Raw genomic sequence first — 17937 nt, 5'->3', positions numbered from 1 at the left:
TGTCTCTGTTCCCCACTGTTTTGCCCCCCCCTTGTTGTACGTTGTATGTTAGCTCTCATATGAGCCTCGACAAGGTATACAAAAAAAAGAGTGGTTGTACACAAGCATCTTTATTGGTGTGGTTAATGGACATTGCGGCTTCACATGTTGCAACAACCCCGCGGCTCCTAAATATGAAGAATGGTTTTGTGAAGTGACTTGTTTGACTTTTCCACATTTTGTTGTGTTACAGCCTGAATATAAAATAGATTAAATTGAGACTTTCTTTGTCACTGATCCACACATAATACATCATAATGTGGAAGTGGACTTCTTTTTTTTTATTTTTTGAAATTTTTACAAATTAATTGAAAATGAAAAGCTGACATCTCTTGCATCAATAAGTATTCAATCCATTTCCTACGACACTCTAAATTGAGCTCAGGTGAATCCAATTTCCTTTGATCATCCTTGAGATGTCTCCACAACTTGTTTGGAGTCCACCTGTGGCCAATTCAATTGAATGGATATGATTTAGAAAGAAACACACTTTTCCATAAAAGTTCCCACAGTTGACAGTGTATGTCAGAGCAGTAACTCAATCATGAAGTCCAAGGGACTGTCCATAGAACTCCGAGATAGAATTGTGAGGACGCATAGATCTGGGGAAGGATATAAAACAATTTCTTGAGTGTTGAAAGTTCCCAACAGCACAGTGAGCTCCATCATTAGAAAATGGAAAGAATATGGAACTACCAAGACTCTTCCTTGAACTGGTCGTCCGACCAAACTGATCAACTGGGCAAGAAGGACCTTGGTCACAGAGGTGACTAAGAACCCAATGACCACTCTGACAAAACTACAGAGTTCCTTGGCTGAGATGGGAAAACCTGCCGGAAGGACAACAATCGCTGTAGCTCTTCACAAGTCTCGGCTTTATGGGAGAGTAGCCAGACGGAAGCCACTCCTGAGAAAAAGTCATGTGACAGGACACCTGGAGTTTGCAAAAGGCATGTGAAAGACGATAAGAGATTACGCAAAAGATTCTGTGGTCTGATGAGACAAAAATTGAACTCTCTGGCCTGAATGCAAAGTGCTACGTCTGGTGGAAACCGAGCACAGCTCATCACCCATCTAACACCATTCCTGCCATGAAACATGATGGTGGCAGCATCATGCTATGGGGATGCTTTCCAGCAAACAGTGACTGTGAGACTTGAAGGATAGAAGGAACAATTAATGGAGCCAAATAGAGATAAATCCTTGAGGAAAACCTGCTTCAGAGTGCAAAAGACCTGAGACTGCAGTGAAGATTTACGTTCCAACAGGACAATTACCCCAAGCATAGAGCCAAAGCAACACTGGAATGATTTCAGAACAAGAATGTGAAAGTGCTTGAGTGGCTCAGCCAAAGCACAGACTTGAATCACATTGAGAATCTGTGGAAAGACTTGAAGATTCCTGTTCACCGATACTACCCATCCAACGCGACAAAGCTTGAGCAAATCTGCAAGGACGACTGGGAGAAAAATCCCCAAATCCAGATGTGCAAAGCTGATACAGACATACGCAAGAAGACTCGAAGCTGTAAACACTGCCAAAGTATGCTTCTACAATGTATTCTGCTTCGGGCTCAAAGATTCTGCAAAGTGTTGACTCAAGGGGTTGAATACTTATTGACGCAAGAGATTTCAGCTTTTCATTATCAATTGATTTGTAAAAATTTCTACAAACATGTTTCCACTTTGTCATTACGGGGTATTTTGTGTAAATCGATGACAAAAAATTTAAGCATTTTAAATTCAGGCTGTAACACAACAACATGTGACAAAAGTCGAAGGGTGTGAATACTTTCTGAAGACACTGTAAATAAGGACCTCAGACACATTTCTAATTACACGTGTTTAATCTCTGCTTGAGAGAATGCCACAGTTATTTGGGTGGTGCATAAGTTAACAGACCACTCTCTCAATCGCTGTGGCTGATCTTCACAAGGGCAGTGACACCTATTGGCTGAAAGTCCTTTTAACTGTGGTTTTGGCTGTTTTACAATGAAGGGAAAATGTATAGGGAGTGCATAGCGATTGTGAATATGACAGCTCCGAGGCGTTTTTGGCTTTGCATAGCAGTGAGCTCAAACATGGTGTCCGTAAGATTTTTCATCATGATGAAATCGTGGGTGGGTGGAGTCAGGCCAGCTGTCCAACCAATCAGTGGGAAGGATTGTTTCAGGAACATGGACCGACACACTCACAAGCGTATTATTAGATAAGATTGTGTCAACTGCACTCTACTTAACAAACTCTATATCCAGGAGACAGGGAGAAGTCTCGATGAACCTTTCCCTTGACATTTACTCAATGTGAGAACAGCAAAAATCTCATAAATCCAATAGCTTGACACATCAGTCTTCCGAGCTATTTCACCCAACACATGACTCTGTGGTATTTATTTTCATCATGGCAATATAGACATACGGATGTGCAAATGTGATGTGCAAGACACCCGGATGTACAAACCCAGATGTGCCCCTGCTCCGATCCCTTTGACATTTGGCCTCCACCCAAAACTATGTAAACCTTCTCTCCAACTATATTTTATACATTCTATTCAGTCTGACCCTTGATCTTTGATCCAACCCTTCTAATCTTTGACCCATACCTAACAATTAATTCACTATCTTCCCTCCATACATGCTTGCGTATTTTGCTCCGACGAAGGGCTTACGCTCAAAACGTCAACGGAATTTTATTTCCCATCAACTTTTACATGATAAAATGCATTGATAAAATAATATATCATATTGATAAAAATATTGGGGACAAAATACCTTGAATACACTGATTTGAAATATAAAAAAATTGAGGGAAATTGCTAAATAAGCATGGTGATAAAGCCACTGCAAAAGCAATTGATATTTCAGCCATCCATCCATCCATCCATCCATCGGGACCATACTCTGTGCAGAGCGTTGGTGCTGCCGAAGCAGTCTCCTTGGCTATTGGGCACAATCCTGGACGAGTCACCACTCCGACAGTATACCAGCAAGCCTGCACTCATTTTGCCGACCTCGGAAGGATGACAGGCCGAGTTAACCCCACCTGGTATTAATTCAACAGCTGAGTGGGAATGATCAACTCAGGACCTTAGGATCCCAAGCCCACCAACCTAACCATTAAGCCAACACCAGACATATTGATATTCAAGTCATCTATCTATATATTACTAAAACTCTCATCTTGTATGTATATAAACAGTATATATGTATGTATGTTCCCAAAATACAGCGAAAACGGTACACAATACCGCAAATTTTTTTAGGGCCACTTCACTCACCATTCTCCTGCGATGTGCCGTATCAAGTTTCATTCAAATGGGGCAACAAAAAAAAATTATTAAAAAATCAATTCCCCATTCAGTCAAGTACTCTTCGGGAGAATTTGATCAATGCAAACAACCTCAGTGGTATAGTTCACTGGAGCTTTCTTTTTTCTTTTTTTTTCCGTGAAATGATTTTTTTCATCAACCGCTGTCACAGCGGGAACCAAACGGGTTCACGGGTCGTCTAGTCAATGATATAATGTGAACGGTGGTGTGTGTCTGTGCATTCGTCTGTCTCCAGTTTATGGCAGCCAGCCGCTTCCCACACTACATTTGTAATGGTGCTGATAAGTTATTTTGCATTTTCATTTCACCTTTCATGATACAATGCAACAGTCACTTTATTGTTCTTTCCAAAAAACGTTAACATCAACATGAACCTCTGGATTAAAGTAGATTTAATACAGATCTTCATGGTGCAATGCACAATTAAAAATAGACATATTTTGCCCTATTTTTGACAAATTGAACCTCCGCCAACCAATGTTACACCACCATTTTGCGGTGGGCGATTGAAGTAGCTCAGAGCTTTGGCTCTGAGTGAAACCAAGAGTGCAACACAATTAACCTTTTCAAAGTCCATGAAGAAATAATTTAAATTGATAGATTAACTTCAACTTTTCCCATCGGACGGGTACTACACAAAGCTAGTTTCCCGAAAATGAGAACACACGACATACCGACATTTAACAATGCATGTGTTGTGAAGAAACGTACCTTCAGGAACTTATGCAGGAGGAAGGTAAACCAGTTCGTGAGCATCTTCTCAGCAACAGACTCAGTACTGAAAGAATAAAATACAAATGGAAAGAGTAAACAAAACTGTGGATAAATATAAACTCAACAAAACTCTTTTTTCCAGATTTTAATATAATAATAAGAGAGTTTTTAATTTTGGGGTTTTCGCGGGTATATTTGGGGTTATTCACGGGCGTATTTGGGGTTTTTCGTAGGCGTATTTGTAGTTTATCGCGGACGTATTTGCAGTTTTCATGGTTGTATTGCGGTTTTTCGTGGGTGTATTTGGGGTTTTTCGTGGGCGTACTTGGTGTTTTTCGCGGGTGTATTTGGGGTTTTTCGTGGGCGTACTTGGTGTTTTTCGCGGGCGTATTTGGGGGTTTTCGCGGGCGTATTTGGTGTTTTTCGCGGGCGTATTTGGGGTCTTTCGCAGGCGTATTTGGGGCTTTTCGCGGACGTATTTGGGGCTTTTCGCGGAAGTATTTGGGGATTTTCGCGGATGTATTTGGGGCTTTTCGTGGACGTATTTGGGGTTTTTCGCGGGCATATTTGGGGTTTTTCAAGGGCGTATTTGGTGTTTTTCGCGGGCGTATTTGGGGGTTTTCGCGGGCGTATTTGGTGTTTTTCGCGGGCGTATTTGGGGTCTTTCGCAGGCGTGTTTGGGGTTTTTCGGGGTTTTTCGCGGGCGTACTTGGGGTTTTTCACGGGCATACTTGGGGTTTTTCACGGCAATATTTGGTGTTTTGCACGGGCATATTTGGTGTTTTTCGTGGGCGTATTTGGGGGTTTTCACTGGCGTATTTGGTGTTTTACGTGGGCGTACTTGGGGTTTTCGCGGGCGTATTTGGGGCTTTTTGCGGACGTATTTGGGGCTTTTCGCGGACGTATTTGGGGCTTTTCGCGGACGTATTTGGGGCTTTTCGCGGACGTATTTGGGGCTTTTCGCGGACGTATTTGGGGCTTTTTCGTGGGCGTATTTGGGGTCTTTCGCGGGCGTATTTGGGGGTTTTCGCGGACGTATTTGGGGTTTTCGGGGACGTATTTGGGGCTTTTCGCGGGCGTATTTGGGGTTTTTCGGGGGCGTATTTGGGGGTTTTCGCGGTTGTTTTTGGGGTTTTTCGCGGGCGTATTTGGGGTTTTTCGCGTGTGTATTTGGGATTTTTCGCGGGCGTATTTGGGGCTTTTCGGGGAGGTATTTGGGGCTTTTCGGGGAGGTATTTGGGGCTTTTGACGGACTTATTTGGGGTTTTTCATGGACGTATTTGGGGCTTTTCGCGGACGTATTTGGGGTTTTTCATGGACGTATTTATGGTTTTTCGTGGGAGTACTTTGGGTTTCTCGCGGGCGTATTTGGGGTCTTTCACGGGCGTATTTGGGATCTTTCGCGGGCGTATTTGGTGTTTTTCACTGGCGTATTTAGTGTTTTTCGCGGGCGTATTTGGGGTTTTCGCGGGCGTATTTGGGGTTTTCGCGGGCGTATTTGGGGCTTTTTCCGGACGTATTTGGGGTTTTTCACGGACGTATTTGGGGCTTTTCACCGATGTATTTGGGGCTTTTGACGGACTTATTTGGGGTTTTTCATGGACGTATTTATGGTTTTTCATGGGTGAAATTGGGGTTTCTCGCGGGCGTATTTGGGGTCTTTCACGGGCGTATTTGGGATCTTTCGTGGGCATACTTGGTGTTTTTCGTGGGCGTATTTGGGGTTTTTGCGGACCTATTTGGGGCTTTTCGGGGATGTATGTGAGGCTTTTCACGGACGTATTTGGGGCTTTTCGCGGACGTATTTGTGGCTTTTCGTGGACGAATTTTGGGGCTTTTCGCGGACTTATTTGGGGCTTTTTGCGGGCATATTTGGGCTCTTTCGCGGGCGTATTTGGGGGGTTTCACGGGCGTATTTGGTGTTTTTCGCGGGCGTATTTGGGCCTTTTCGCGGCGTATTTGGGGCTTTTCGTGGGCGTACTTGGGGTTTTTCGGGGGCATATTTGGTGGTTTTCAGGGGCGTATTTGGGGTTTTCCACGGGTATATTTGGGGTTGTTTGCAGACGTATTTGGGGCTTTTCGCGGATGTATTTGGGGTTTTTCATGGACGTATTTATGGTTTCTCGCGGGCATACTTGGCGTTTTACACGGGCGTATTTGGGGTCTTTCACGGGCATATTTGGGATCTTTCGCGGGCGTATTTGGGGGTTTTCACGGGCGTACTTGGGATTTTTCGGGGGCATATTTGGGGTTTTTTGCGGGTGTACTTTTTCGGGGGCATATTTGGGGTTTTTCGCGGGTGTACTTGGCGTTTCTCGCGGGCGTACTTGGGGTTTCTCGCGGGCGTACTTGGGGTTTCTCGCGGGCGTACTTGGGGTTTCTCGCGGGCGTACTTGGGGTTTCTCGCGGGCGTACTTGGGGTTTCTCGCGGGCGTACTTGGGGTTTCTCGCGGGCGTACTTGGGGTTTCTCGCGGGCGTACTTGGGGTTTCTCGCGGACGTATTTGGGGTTTCTCACGGGCGTACTTGGGGTTTCTCGCGGGCGTACTTGGGGTTTTTCACGGGCGTATTTGGGGTCTTTCACGAGTGTATTTGGGATCTTTCGTGGGCGTATTTGGTGTTTTTCGTGGGCATATTTGGGGTTTTTCAGAGGCGTACTTGGGGTTTCTTGCGGGCGTACTTGGGGTTTTTCGCGGGCGTACTTGGGGTTTTTCGCGGGCGTATTTGGGTGCTTTAGCGGGCGTATTTGGGGCTTTTTGCGGACGTATTTGGGGCTTTTTGTGGACGTATTTGGGATCTTTCGCGGGCATATTTGGGGGTTTTCACGGGCGTATTTGGTGTTTTTCGCGGGCGTATTTGGGGCTTTTCACGGGCGTATTTGGGGTTTTCGCGGGCTATTTGTGGTTTTTCACGGGCGTATTTCGGGTTATTCAAGGGCGTATTTTGGGTTTTTTGCGGGCGTATTTGAGGTTTTCGCGGGGGTATTTGGCGTTTTCGCGGGCGTGTTTGGGGTTATTCAAGGGCGTATTTGCGGTTTTTCACAGGTATATTTGGGGGTTTTCGTGGGCATATTTGTAGTTTTTCGCAGACGCATTTGCAGTTTTTCATGGTTGCATTGAGTTTTTTTGCGGGTGTACTTGGGGTTTTTCATGGGCGTATTTGGGGTCTTTCACGGGTGTATTTGGGGGTTTTGACAGGCATATTTGGTGTTTTTCGCGGGCGTATTTGGGAGTTTTCACTGGCGTATTTGGTTTTTTCGCGGGCATATTTGGTGGTTTTCGGGGGCGTATTTGGGGTTTTTCATGGGCGCATTTGGGGTTTTTCGCGGGCGTACAGTCATGCGCCACTTAACGACGGGGTTACATTCTGAGAAACGCGTCGTTAAGCGACGTCGTCGTTGTGCGAACATCTTTTTTTTTTTCGTTTTCGTTTTCGAACATTGTACTTGTACAAACCGAGACACCTCGGCTATATGGTGTAGCCTCTTGCTCCTCGGATACAAACCTGTACAGCATGTTACTGTACTGAATACTGTCGGCAGTTGTAACACACATCCAAGAGAGACGGAAGACGCGTTCGATTTACCTTTGTGCTGTTCATGACGGCCATCGGTGTTGTTAGCAGCAGCTTACAATCTCCTCTCGCATCGATTATAGACAGGTGAATAATTAGCGTTTGGATTTTATAAATATGTAATCATTGCATCGATGTTATAATTTACAAATGAAGAAACGGGCACCTGTCAATTGTGATATATTTTCAGAACAGTGCGATAGTTTTAGCAACATAAAAAGCTTCGGCAAAAATAAATTTGTGTTTTAATGTCGACTAAGAACAACGATTTATTCGCGGAATTCTTCAATTCAAAGGTAATTTACTTGCGAGAAGGTAAACGTGCAAACATTGGTTCAGTTTGAAAGGCGATTTCCTTGAATCCCGATTTTGCACGATCCTGTTTTTTTTTCGCGATGACATTTTATGGACCTCAACGATCACATTTTTACAGGGCCACACTCGTTTATTATCATTCTGAGGTATTATGTACTGTACAGTGTACATAATTGTATGTGCTATTTTTATACGAGGCTGCATTACTCGGCAATAGGAATTTTTCAGTTACATTTTTTATTTTTTATTTTTTCAGAGCTGGCAGATCCGTCGTATATGAGATCCGTCGTTGCCCGGAACATCCTTAAGCGGCGCATGACTGTATTTGGGGTTTTCACGGGGGTATTTGGGGTTTTCGCGGGCGTATTTGGGGTTTTCCACAGGTATATTTGGGGTTTTTTTGCAGACGTATTTGGGGTTTTTTTGCGGACGTATTTGGGGCTTTTTGCGGACGTATTTGGGGTTTTCGCAGACGTATTTGGGGCTTTTCGCGGATGTATTTGGGGTTTTTCATGGACGTATTTATGGTTTTTCACGGGCGTATTTTGGGTCTTTCACGGGTGTATTTGGGGGTTTTCACGGGCATATTTGGTGTTTTTCGCGGGCATATTTGGGGTTTTTAGCAAGCGTATTTGGGGTTTTTCACAGGTATATTTGGGGGTTTTCGTGGCCGTATTTGTAGTTTTTCGCAGACGTATTTGCAGTTTTTCATGGTTGCATTGAGTTTTTTTGCGGGCGTACTTTGGGTTTTTCACGGGCGTATTTGGGGTTTTCGCGGGCTTATTTGGGGTTTTTCACGGGTGCATTTGGGGGTTTTCACGGGCATATTTGGTGGTTTTCGGGGGCGTATTTGGGGGTTTTCCCGGGCGTATTTGGGGTTTTTCGCGTGCGTATTTGGGTGTTTTAGCGGGTGTATTTGGGGGTTTTTGCGGGCATATTTGGGGTTTTCCACGGGTATATTTGGGGTTTTTTGCGGGACTAATTATGGTTTTTCGCCAACGTGTTTATGGTTTTTCGTGGGCGTATTTGGAGTTTTTCACGGGCGTATTTGGGGTTTTTCAGGGGCGTATTTGGGGTTTTTTGTGGGCGTGTTTATGGTTTTTCACGGGAGTATTTGTAGTTTTTCGCGGATGTATTTGCATTTTTTCATGAGTGTATTTACAGTTTTTTGCGGGCGTATTTGGGGTTTTTCACGGGCGTATTTGTGGTTTTTCACGGGTGTATTTGGGGTTTTTCACGGGCGTATTTGGGGTTTTTCACGGGCGTATTTGGGGTTTTTCACGGGCGTATTTGGGGTTTTTCACGGGCGTATTTGGGGTTTTTCACGGGCGTATTTGGGGTTTTTCACGGGCGTATTTGGGGTTTTCACGGGCGTATTTAGGGTTTTCACGGGCGTATTTGGGGTTTTCACGGGCGTATTTGGAGTCTTTTGCGGGCGTATTTGGGGTTTTTATGGGCGTATTTACAGTTTTTTGCGGGCGTATTTGGGGTTTTTCACGGGCGTATTTGGGGTTTTTCGTGGGCGTATTTACAGTTTTTTGCGGGCATATTTGGGGTTTTTCATGGGCGTATTCACAGTTTTTTGCGGGCATATTTGGGGTTTTTCATGGGCGTATTCACAGTTTTTTGCGGGTGTATTTGGGGTTTTCACGGGCGTATTTGGAGTCTTTTGCGGGCGTATTTGGGGTTTTTATGGGCGTATTTACAGTTTTTTGCGGGCGTATTTGGGGTTTTTCACGGGCGTATTTGGGGTTTTTCGTGGGCGTATTTGGGGTTTTTCGTGGGCGTATTTACAGTTTTTTGCGGGCATATTTGGGGTTTTTCATGGGCGTATTCACAGTTTTTTGCGGGCATATTTGGGGTTTTTCATGGGCGTATTCACAGTTTTTTGCGGGTGTATTTGGGATTTTTCACGGGCGTATTTGGGGTTTTTCGCAGGCGTATTTGGGGTTTTTTGCAGGCGTATTTCTGGTTTTTCGTCGGCATATTTGTGGTTTTTCACGGGTGTATTTGCGGTTTTGTGCGGGCATATTCACGTTCTTTTTTCACGTTTTCACGGTATATCGTGAGTGTATTCGCGTTTTTTCGTGTTTTTTTTAAATTTTTACAGGATTTTTTATTTCCCTTTATGAATCACAAATTGCCGTGAACCTATCCCCCTTTTTCCCATTGAAACAACTGCCCGACATTGGCAGATTTGACATTCACGGCATTTTCCGGGAACGTATTCCCTGCGAATAGTGTCGTCCGACAATACATACAACTACATATTGAACGTATAGCTGAAGTTATTGTTGGAGGAATGGAGGCTTAGATCCCCTTCTCTTTCAAGTCTGTCTCTCCTAACAATTATTGGTTCAATAATTCCTGCTCTCCTGCATGAGGAGAAGCACTCCTTTATCCAAAAGAAATGTGACAACCTCTCATCTTCTTCCACTACTCGATCTCTCTGGTCCTTAGCTGAAAGTATCTCCCACAACTTCTGTCACTGTACCTTTCCTTCACTTTTCCATTCTGATGAGACTATCACTGTCTCTCCGACTGATAAAGCAATCATTTTTGGTTCTCTTTTCTCCTATAATTCCACAGTGGATGACTCTAACATTCCAACTCTCCCTGATGGACCCCTTACCAATCCTATGCCTCTCCCTATAATCTCTTTCTATTCAAGAGAAAAATTACTCCTCTCTCTGGACACAAGCAAAGCGTATGGACAAGATGCCATTGCTCCTCATGTTGTGACGGAGTGTGCTTCAGAACCTGCACCTGTTTGCTCACTTGTTTTGTTTTTGTTTAAAAACGCCAAATTTTCCTCTTTCCTGGAAACATGCCTCCGTACAGTCTATCTTAAAGAAGTGATCATTCAAACCCTTTCAACTACCATCCTATTTTATGGTTTTTACTGGACAGAAGTGATCAAGCTCTGACTTGTACTATTTCCAAAGTCTTTGAATATCTTCTCAATTCTCATTTCCTCAAGCACCTTGAATCTCACAGTGTTCTATCTGACCATCAATATGGCTTCCGTTAGGCAAGATTGACTGGTGATACCCTTTCTTACATTACAAATGTCTGGTCTTCTTCTCTGAGAGATTCTTTCGGCTTTCCTTCTTCACTCTGCTCTCTCTTATCGAGCTTTCTCTCTGACCATTATGTCTCTATAATTGTTAAATGTTGATGGTTCAACATTTCCATCCTTCACTATCAACAGTGGTATCACTCACGGTCCATCCTGTCTCCAACACTCTTCCTTCTTTTTATCAATGACCTTCTTTCTTTGATAAATAACCAAATGCACTCGTATGCTGATGATTCAACATTACATTCCTCCATGCATTATTTTACATCTGCTCCATCTTCCCTAATTTGATCTACATCTCGTTTCATCACAGCCACCTCTTTAAATTCGGATTTTGACAAGATAGGCAAATGTAATCAAGTTAAGTTTAATGCTTCATAAACTCAATTTATTCCCACATCTCACTCTCTAAAACCCCCCTGAACTCTCCAATCTCCTTTGAAAGCACCACAATTACACCATGTGATGCAATAAACCCACTAGGTATTACCCGAACATCAAATTTATCCTGGAATCCACACATTACACAAATAGATAAGTCTGCCTTAAAGAAACTACAAGACGAGAAGATTCTTCTCCTCTGAACAGTTGCTTCAACTATATAAAGGATTGATTCATTCTTATATAGAGTACTGCTCTCACATCTGGGGAGGTTCTAGCTCCACATAATCACTGGACAGAATTGAATCCAAAGTAATCTGACTTATCAACTCTCCCAGCCTGACCTGAAAACTCAACATACTCAAATTTTGCTGCAAAGTTAGACTCTCTCGCTCTTCTCTATAGCTATTACTACAGTTTCTGTAGTATTACTACTACAAAATACTGGACAAGCCACTACTTCACATGATCATTGTGTGACCATTGGCAACCAAAGGGTGGGCCCTTATGATGCTTGTTTCTTCCCCTCCGACAGCAAACTCTGGAACTCTTTGCCTTCTCATGTCTTTCCAAACAGTTATGACCTCCATACTTTTTCCTTTTCATAATAATCATAATAATTATTTCATAATAATTTCAGAATAATAATAATCCTTTTCAAAAAGCAGATTTTTTTGCTTCCTCAAAAACTCGAAGACCATTCTCTCTTTTTCACTCTTCTATCCATGCAGTTCTTGTATTTAAGGCCTGGCCTCGATGAAGACTCATAAATCGTGACTGGAGCGTTGAACATGAAAAAAAAAACTCCCAATGAAGGAATTTTTAGGACGTCTTCCCTTCATGTGGATGAACGACATAGATAGCCCATAAACACGTAGAAATACAAAAAGACATGCATGTACTGTACGCATACATGAAATACCAGTTGAAATACCTGTTATATGCCCAGATGTTTTTAATAATGTAGTGGTACGATGATTTCATAATGTGGCAATGAGGTGCTTTTAATAACATGGCGGTGATATGTTTTTCATAATGGGGTGGTGAGGTGTATTTAATAACGTGGCAGCGAGGTGTTTTTAATAACATGACAGTGATGTGTTTTTCATAATGGGGTGGTGAGGTGTTTTTAATAACATGACAGTGATGTGTTTTTCATAATGGGGTGGTGAGGTGTTTTTAATAACATGACAGTGATGTGTTTTTCATAATGGGGTGGTGAGGTGTTTTTAATACCGTGACAGTGAGGTGTTTTAAATAATGAGGCGGTGAGGTGTTTTTAATAACGTGGCAGTGAGGTGTATTTAATAATGTGGCGGTACGGTCTTTTTAATAACATGACAGTGATGTGTTTTTCATAATGGGGTGGTGAGGTGTATTTAATAACGTGGCAGTGAGGTGTTTTTAATAACATGACAGTGATGTGTTTTTCATAACGTGGCAGCGAGGTGTATTTAATAATGAGGCGGTGAGGTGTTTTTAATAACGTGGCAGCGAGGTGTTTTTAATAACAGGACAGTGATGTGTTTTTCATTATGGGATGGTGAGGTGTTTTTAATAACGTTGCAGCGAGGTGTATTTAATAATGAGGGGGTGAGGTGTTTTTAATAACGTGGAAGCGAGGTGTTTTTAATAACATGACAGTGATGTGTTTTTCATCATGGGGCAGCGAGGTGTATTTAATAATGTGGCAGTGAGGTGTTTTTAATAACATGGCAGTGAGATGTTTTTAATAACGTGGCAGCGAGGTGTTTTTAATAACGTGGCAGCGAGGTGTTTTTAATAACATGACAGTGATGTGTTTTTCATCATGGGGAAGCGAGGTGTATTTAATAACGTGGCAGTGAGGTGTTTTTAATAACGTGACAGTGATGTGTTCTTCATAATGGGGCAGTGAGGTGTTTTTAATAATGTGGGAGCGAGGTGTATTTAATAATGAGGCAGTGAGGTGTATTTAATAACGTGGCAGCGAGGTGTTTTTAATAACATGACAGTGATGTGTTTTTCATCATGGGGCAGTGAGGTGTATTTAATAACGTGGCAGTGAGGTGTTTTTAATAACGTGGCAGCGAGGTGTTTTTAATAACATGACAGTGATGTGTTTTTCATAATGGGGCAGCGAGGTGTATTTAATAACGTCGCAGTGAGGTGTTTTTAATAACGTTACAGTGATGTGTTTTTCATAATGGGGCAGTGAGGTGTTTTTAATAACGTCGCAGCGAGGTGTATTTAATAATGAGGCGGTGAGGTGTTTTTAATACCGTGGAAGTGAGGTGTTTTTAATAACATGACAATGATGTGTTTTTCATAATGGGGTGGTGAGGTGTATTTAATAACGTGGCAGTGAGGTGGATTTAATAATGTGACAGTGATGTGTTTTTCATAATGGGGCAGTGAGGTGTTTTTAATAGCCTGGCAGCGAGGTGTATTTAATAATGAGGTGGTGAGGTGTTTTTAATACCGTGGGAGTGAGGTGTTTTTAATAACGTGACAGTGATGTGTTTTTCATAATGGGGAAGTGAGGTGTTTTAATAATGTGGCAGTGAGGTGTATTTAATAACGTGGCAGCGAGGTGTTTTTAATAACTTGACAGTGATGTGTTTTTCATAATGGGGCAGTGAGGTGTATTTAATAATGTGGCGGTACGGTCTTTTTAATAACATGACAGTGATGCGTTTTTCATAATGGGGCAGTGAGGTGTTTTTAATAATGTGGCGGTACAGTCTTTTTAATAACGTGACAGTGATGTGTTTTTCATAATGGGGCAGTGAGGTGTATTTAATAATGTGGCGGTACAGTCTTTTTAATAACGTGACAGTGATGTGTTTTTCATAATGGGGTGGTGAGGTGTATTTAATAATGTGGCAGCGAGGTGTTTTTAATAACATGACAGTGATGTGTTTTTCATAATTGGGTGGTGAGGTGTTTTTAATAACGTGGCAGTGATGTGTATTTAATAATGTGGCAGTGAGGTGTATTTAATAACGTGGCAGCGAGGTGTTTTTAATAACATGACAGTGATGTGTTTTTCATCATGGGGCAGCGAGGTGTATTTAATAACGTGGCAGTGAGGTGTTTTTCATAATGGGGTGGCGAGGTGTTTTTAATACCGTGGCAGTGAGGTGTATTTAATAACGTGGCAGCGAGGTGTTTTTCATAATGGGGTTGCGAGGTGTTTTTAATACCGTGGCAGTGAGGTGTATTTAATAATGTGGCAGGTCAGGTCAGGTATGGGAGCATGTGCCAGAACAGCACGTCGCTGCGTCCACTTTCCGCCGGTACTCCAGGGGCCTCCGTCTGGCCATCCCCCAGGCAGATGCCAGGCCCATCCCCATCTCCTTGAGATGATGGTCAACCTGTTGCAACCATGAGGGACGTGGTCGACCCACTGGCCTCCTCCACTCATGAGACTCCCTCGCTGAGAGAATCTGGTGAGCAGGATCAGAGTCAGGAAAACGAGCCACATGTCCATACAGCCGCAACTGACGCTCACGGACTATGCAGGTAACAAATCTCATCCGAGTCTCTCTCAGCAACCGCTCGTTGGACACAAAATCCGACCAGCGATAGCCAAGGATTCTCCGAAGAGACCTGGTACCAAAGGAATTAAGTCTCCGTCTCAGATCCTTGGTCAGAGTCCAAGTCTCGCACCCATAGAGCAAGACTGGAAGTTCCAAGGACCTGAAGACTCGGAATTTCGTCCTCCCGCACAGGTACCGGCAGCGCCACACCCCATGATCCAGTGAATCCATGACTCCCCAGGCCCGACCCAGACGTCAATTGACCTCTGACTCGCAGCCAGCAGAGACATGAATATCACTGCCAAGGTAAGTGAATCTCTCCACGACCTCAACATCCTCACCACAAACAGACACAGACAGGACAGCAGCATCCAAGATGTCACCGAAAGCCTGGATCTTAGTTTTGACCCAAGAAACCCGTAATCCCAACGGCTCCGACTCCTCATTCAGCACCTCGAGGGCCCCCAAGAGGATGTCTAAAGTCTCCGCAAAGATGACTTGTCAAGTTGCAAAGTCAAGGTCCGAGATCTTGACATTCCCAAATGACGCACCGCAACTTGATCTCTCCGACATCCTCCCTAGAATCCAGTCCATACAAGTACTGAAAAGTGTGGGGGCAAGTACACATCCCTGACGAACTCCAGTAACAACTGGAAATAAGTCAGAGATGGTACCACCACACTTCACAGCACTCTCAGTACCAGAGTAGAGTTCAGACATCAGATCGATCAGTTTTGGTGGCACCCCACGAAGACCAAGAATCCTCCAGAGGACATCCCGATTCACTGAATCGAACGCTTTACAGAGATCAACATAGGCTGCAAGCAGCCCCTGCCGAAACTCTCGTCTGCGTTCGGTGAGGACACGAAGTGCAAGGATACGGTCAATCGTTGACCTCTTTGGTGTAAAGCCTGACTGCTCTGGACGCTGGTGCTCAAGCAGATGGTGGCGAACCCTATCGAGAATTATCCCAGCAAAGAACTTGCCTGGCACTGAGAGCAGCGTCATCCCTCGGTAGTTGTTGCAGTCTTGGCGATCACGCTTCCCTTTCCAGAGAGGGACAACAAGGCCCCTCTTCCAGTCAGTTGGGATGATGCCTGTGTTCCAGGCAGAGCACAAAACTGCATGCAACGACACGAGTGCAGCATTTCCACCAGCCTTGAGAAGTTCGGCATGGATGCCACAGATCCCTGGAGCTTTGCCCCGTTTCAACTGGTTCACCGCAGCCCGTGTTTCCACAAGCGTAGGTGGACCACAGTTGATTCGAGGGTCAGCAACAGGGATTGTAACACCCTTGACGTCCAACTCGACAGTTGGGGGATCAGCCTGGTACAACCGCCCAAAGTAACCGGCCCAGCGGGCCTTCACTTCAGACTCCTCTGTCAAGAGCCTACCACTCTCTGCTCGAACTGTAGTGCTCCGAGGGATGGGCTTGGATGAACGTAATGCGCGAATTCCCCTGTAAACGGGACGAGAATCACCTGTCCACAGGTGATGCTCTACCCCTCACAGATTCCTCGCACATAGGCCTCCTTGTCCACCCTCAGTGCACGTACAGTTTTACGCCTCAGCTCCCTGAACAGCTCAGCTCTGCCATTCAGCCTGGCCCTGCGACTCTGGTCAATGGTATCCAGTGTCCCTTGAGAGACAAAATTCTTCTTTGCCCTGCGGTGAGCTCCAAGGCATCCACCGGCAACATCAAGGACGGTGGTCTTGAAGGCGCTCCACAACTCTTCAGGACCCCCCAAAGCACCCAGACCCCCCAAGTGTCCACTCAGCCTGTTCGCAAACTCCTCAGCTACTCTCTCATCCCTGAGCTTGGCAACATCCAGCCTCGGCTGGGATGGTACCATTCTCCAGGATTTAAGGTTCAGCTTTAGAGTTGCTACAACAAGCCTGTGGTCAGTATTGAGGAACTGAGCACTCCGGTAGACCCTGCAGTTCTGTATCATCCTCCAACGACTGTCAATGAGGACATGGTCAATCTCCTTTGCCACACCGCCAGCGTTGGAATACCAAGTCCAGCGATGAGCTTGTGGGCGCTGAAACCATGAACCAGCCACCCTAAGTCCATGACTTCTTGCAAAGTCAAGGAACTTAGTGCTATTCTGGTTCATAGTTCCTGACCCATGGGGACCAACACACACCTCATAACCGTCCCTATCAGTTCCAGTCAATGCATTGAAATCCCCCAAGACTAGAAGTGTATCTCGTCTGGGGCACTGATCAACCACAGACTCGAGTGTGGCGTAGAATAAATCCTTCACGGTGAGATCACTCGCCTCAGTCGGAGCATAAACAGAGACCAGGGAAATGACACCTAAGGAGTGACGAATCCTTAATCTCATCATACGCTCGTTGACCGGTGTTACCTCAATTATCATTGGGGTCAGCTTATTGGACACAGCTACAGCAACTCCTTGGGTATGGTAACCATCAGAGCGACCAGACCAATAGTAGGTGTAACCACCCACCATTATCTCGCCGCAATCCGGTCTCCGAACCTCAGAGAGAGCTGCAATCCTGATGTCCAAACGCTTGAGCTCAGATGATAACAGAGACAGGTGATCATCCTCTCTTAGGGATAGGACATTCCAGGCACCCACCCGAAGGGACCGCCTCAGGTTAACCCAAGGAGACCGCCGTCTGGTGGACGACACCTCAGCACCACTCCGACACACTCTCCCGCAATCTGACCCAGGGATGTTACCCCGTGGTTTCCCTCCTATCAAAGATTGGGGGTCCCGAAGGCTTTGCCCCAATCCCGTCATCCGGTGAGCTGCCCTGCGAAGGGAAGCTGCACAGGAGGTACTCCCACGGAGTGGGTTTTCAGATTTTTTTTTGCGTTTTGCGGAATGAAGAGTTTTACGGTGGCCGGAGTGCAAATCCTGCCACCAACCTCCTAATAAGAAGTGACCCAACTGCAGGAGGACGTCCGCAGACACAGTTGGGCACTAGATATGGATGGCCGTTGGCTCACAAGGAGCTC

General features: G+C 44.7%; 1 protein-coding gene across 2 annotated transcripts in view; it reads right to left on the bottom strand.

The window, feature by feature from the left end:
* The window catches only part of LOC147008934 (plexin-A2-like), a 297247-nt gene that overhangs the window by 59776 nt on the left and 219534 nt on the right, over positions 1-17937 (bottom strand). For both annotated transcript variants that reach the window (XM_085864308.1, XM_085864309.1), the window contains one exon: positions 4078-4144. In XM_085864308.1, the coding sequence (XP_085720434.1) occupies positions 4078-4144 (67 nt within the window). The remainder of the gene's footprint in view (positions 1-4077; positions 4145-17937) is intronic.

Source organism: Eptatretus burgeri, chromosome 18 (genome assembly GCF_056783735.1).
Source record: "Eptatretus burgeri isolate ZD-2024b chromosome 18, Ebu_testis_v1, whole genome shotgun sequence".
NCBI lineage: Eukaryota > Metazoa > Chordata > Myxini > Myxiniformes > Myxinidae > Eptatretus > Eptatretus burgeri.
Note: the sequence above shows the minus strand (reverse complement) of the source record. Positions and strands in the feature narration are given on the sequence as shown.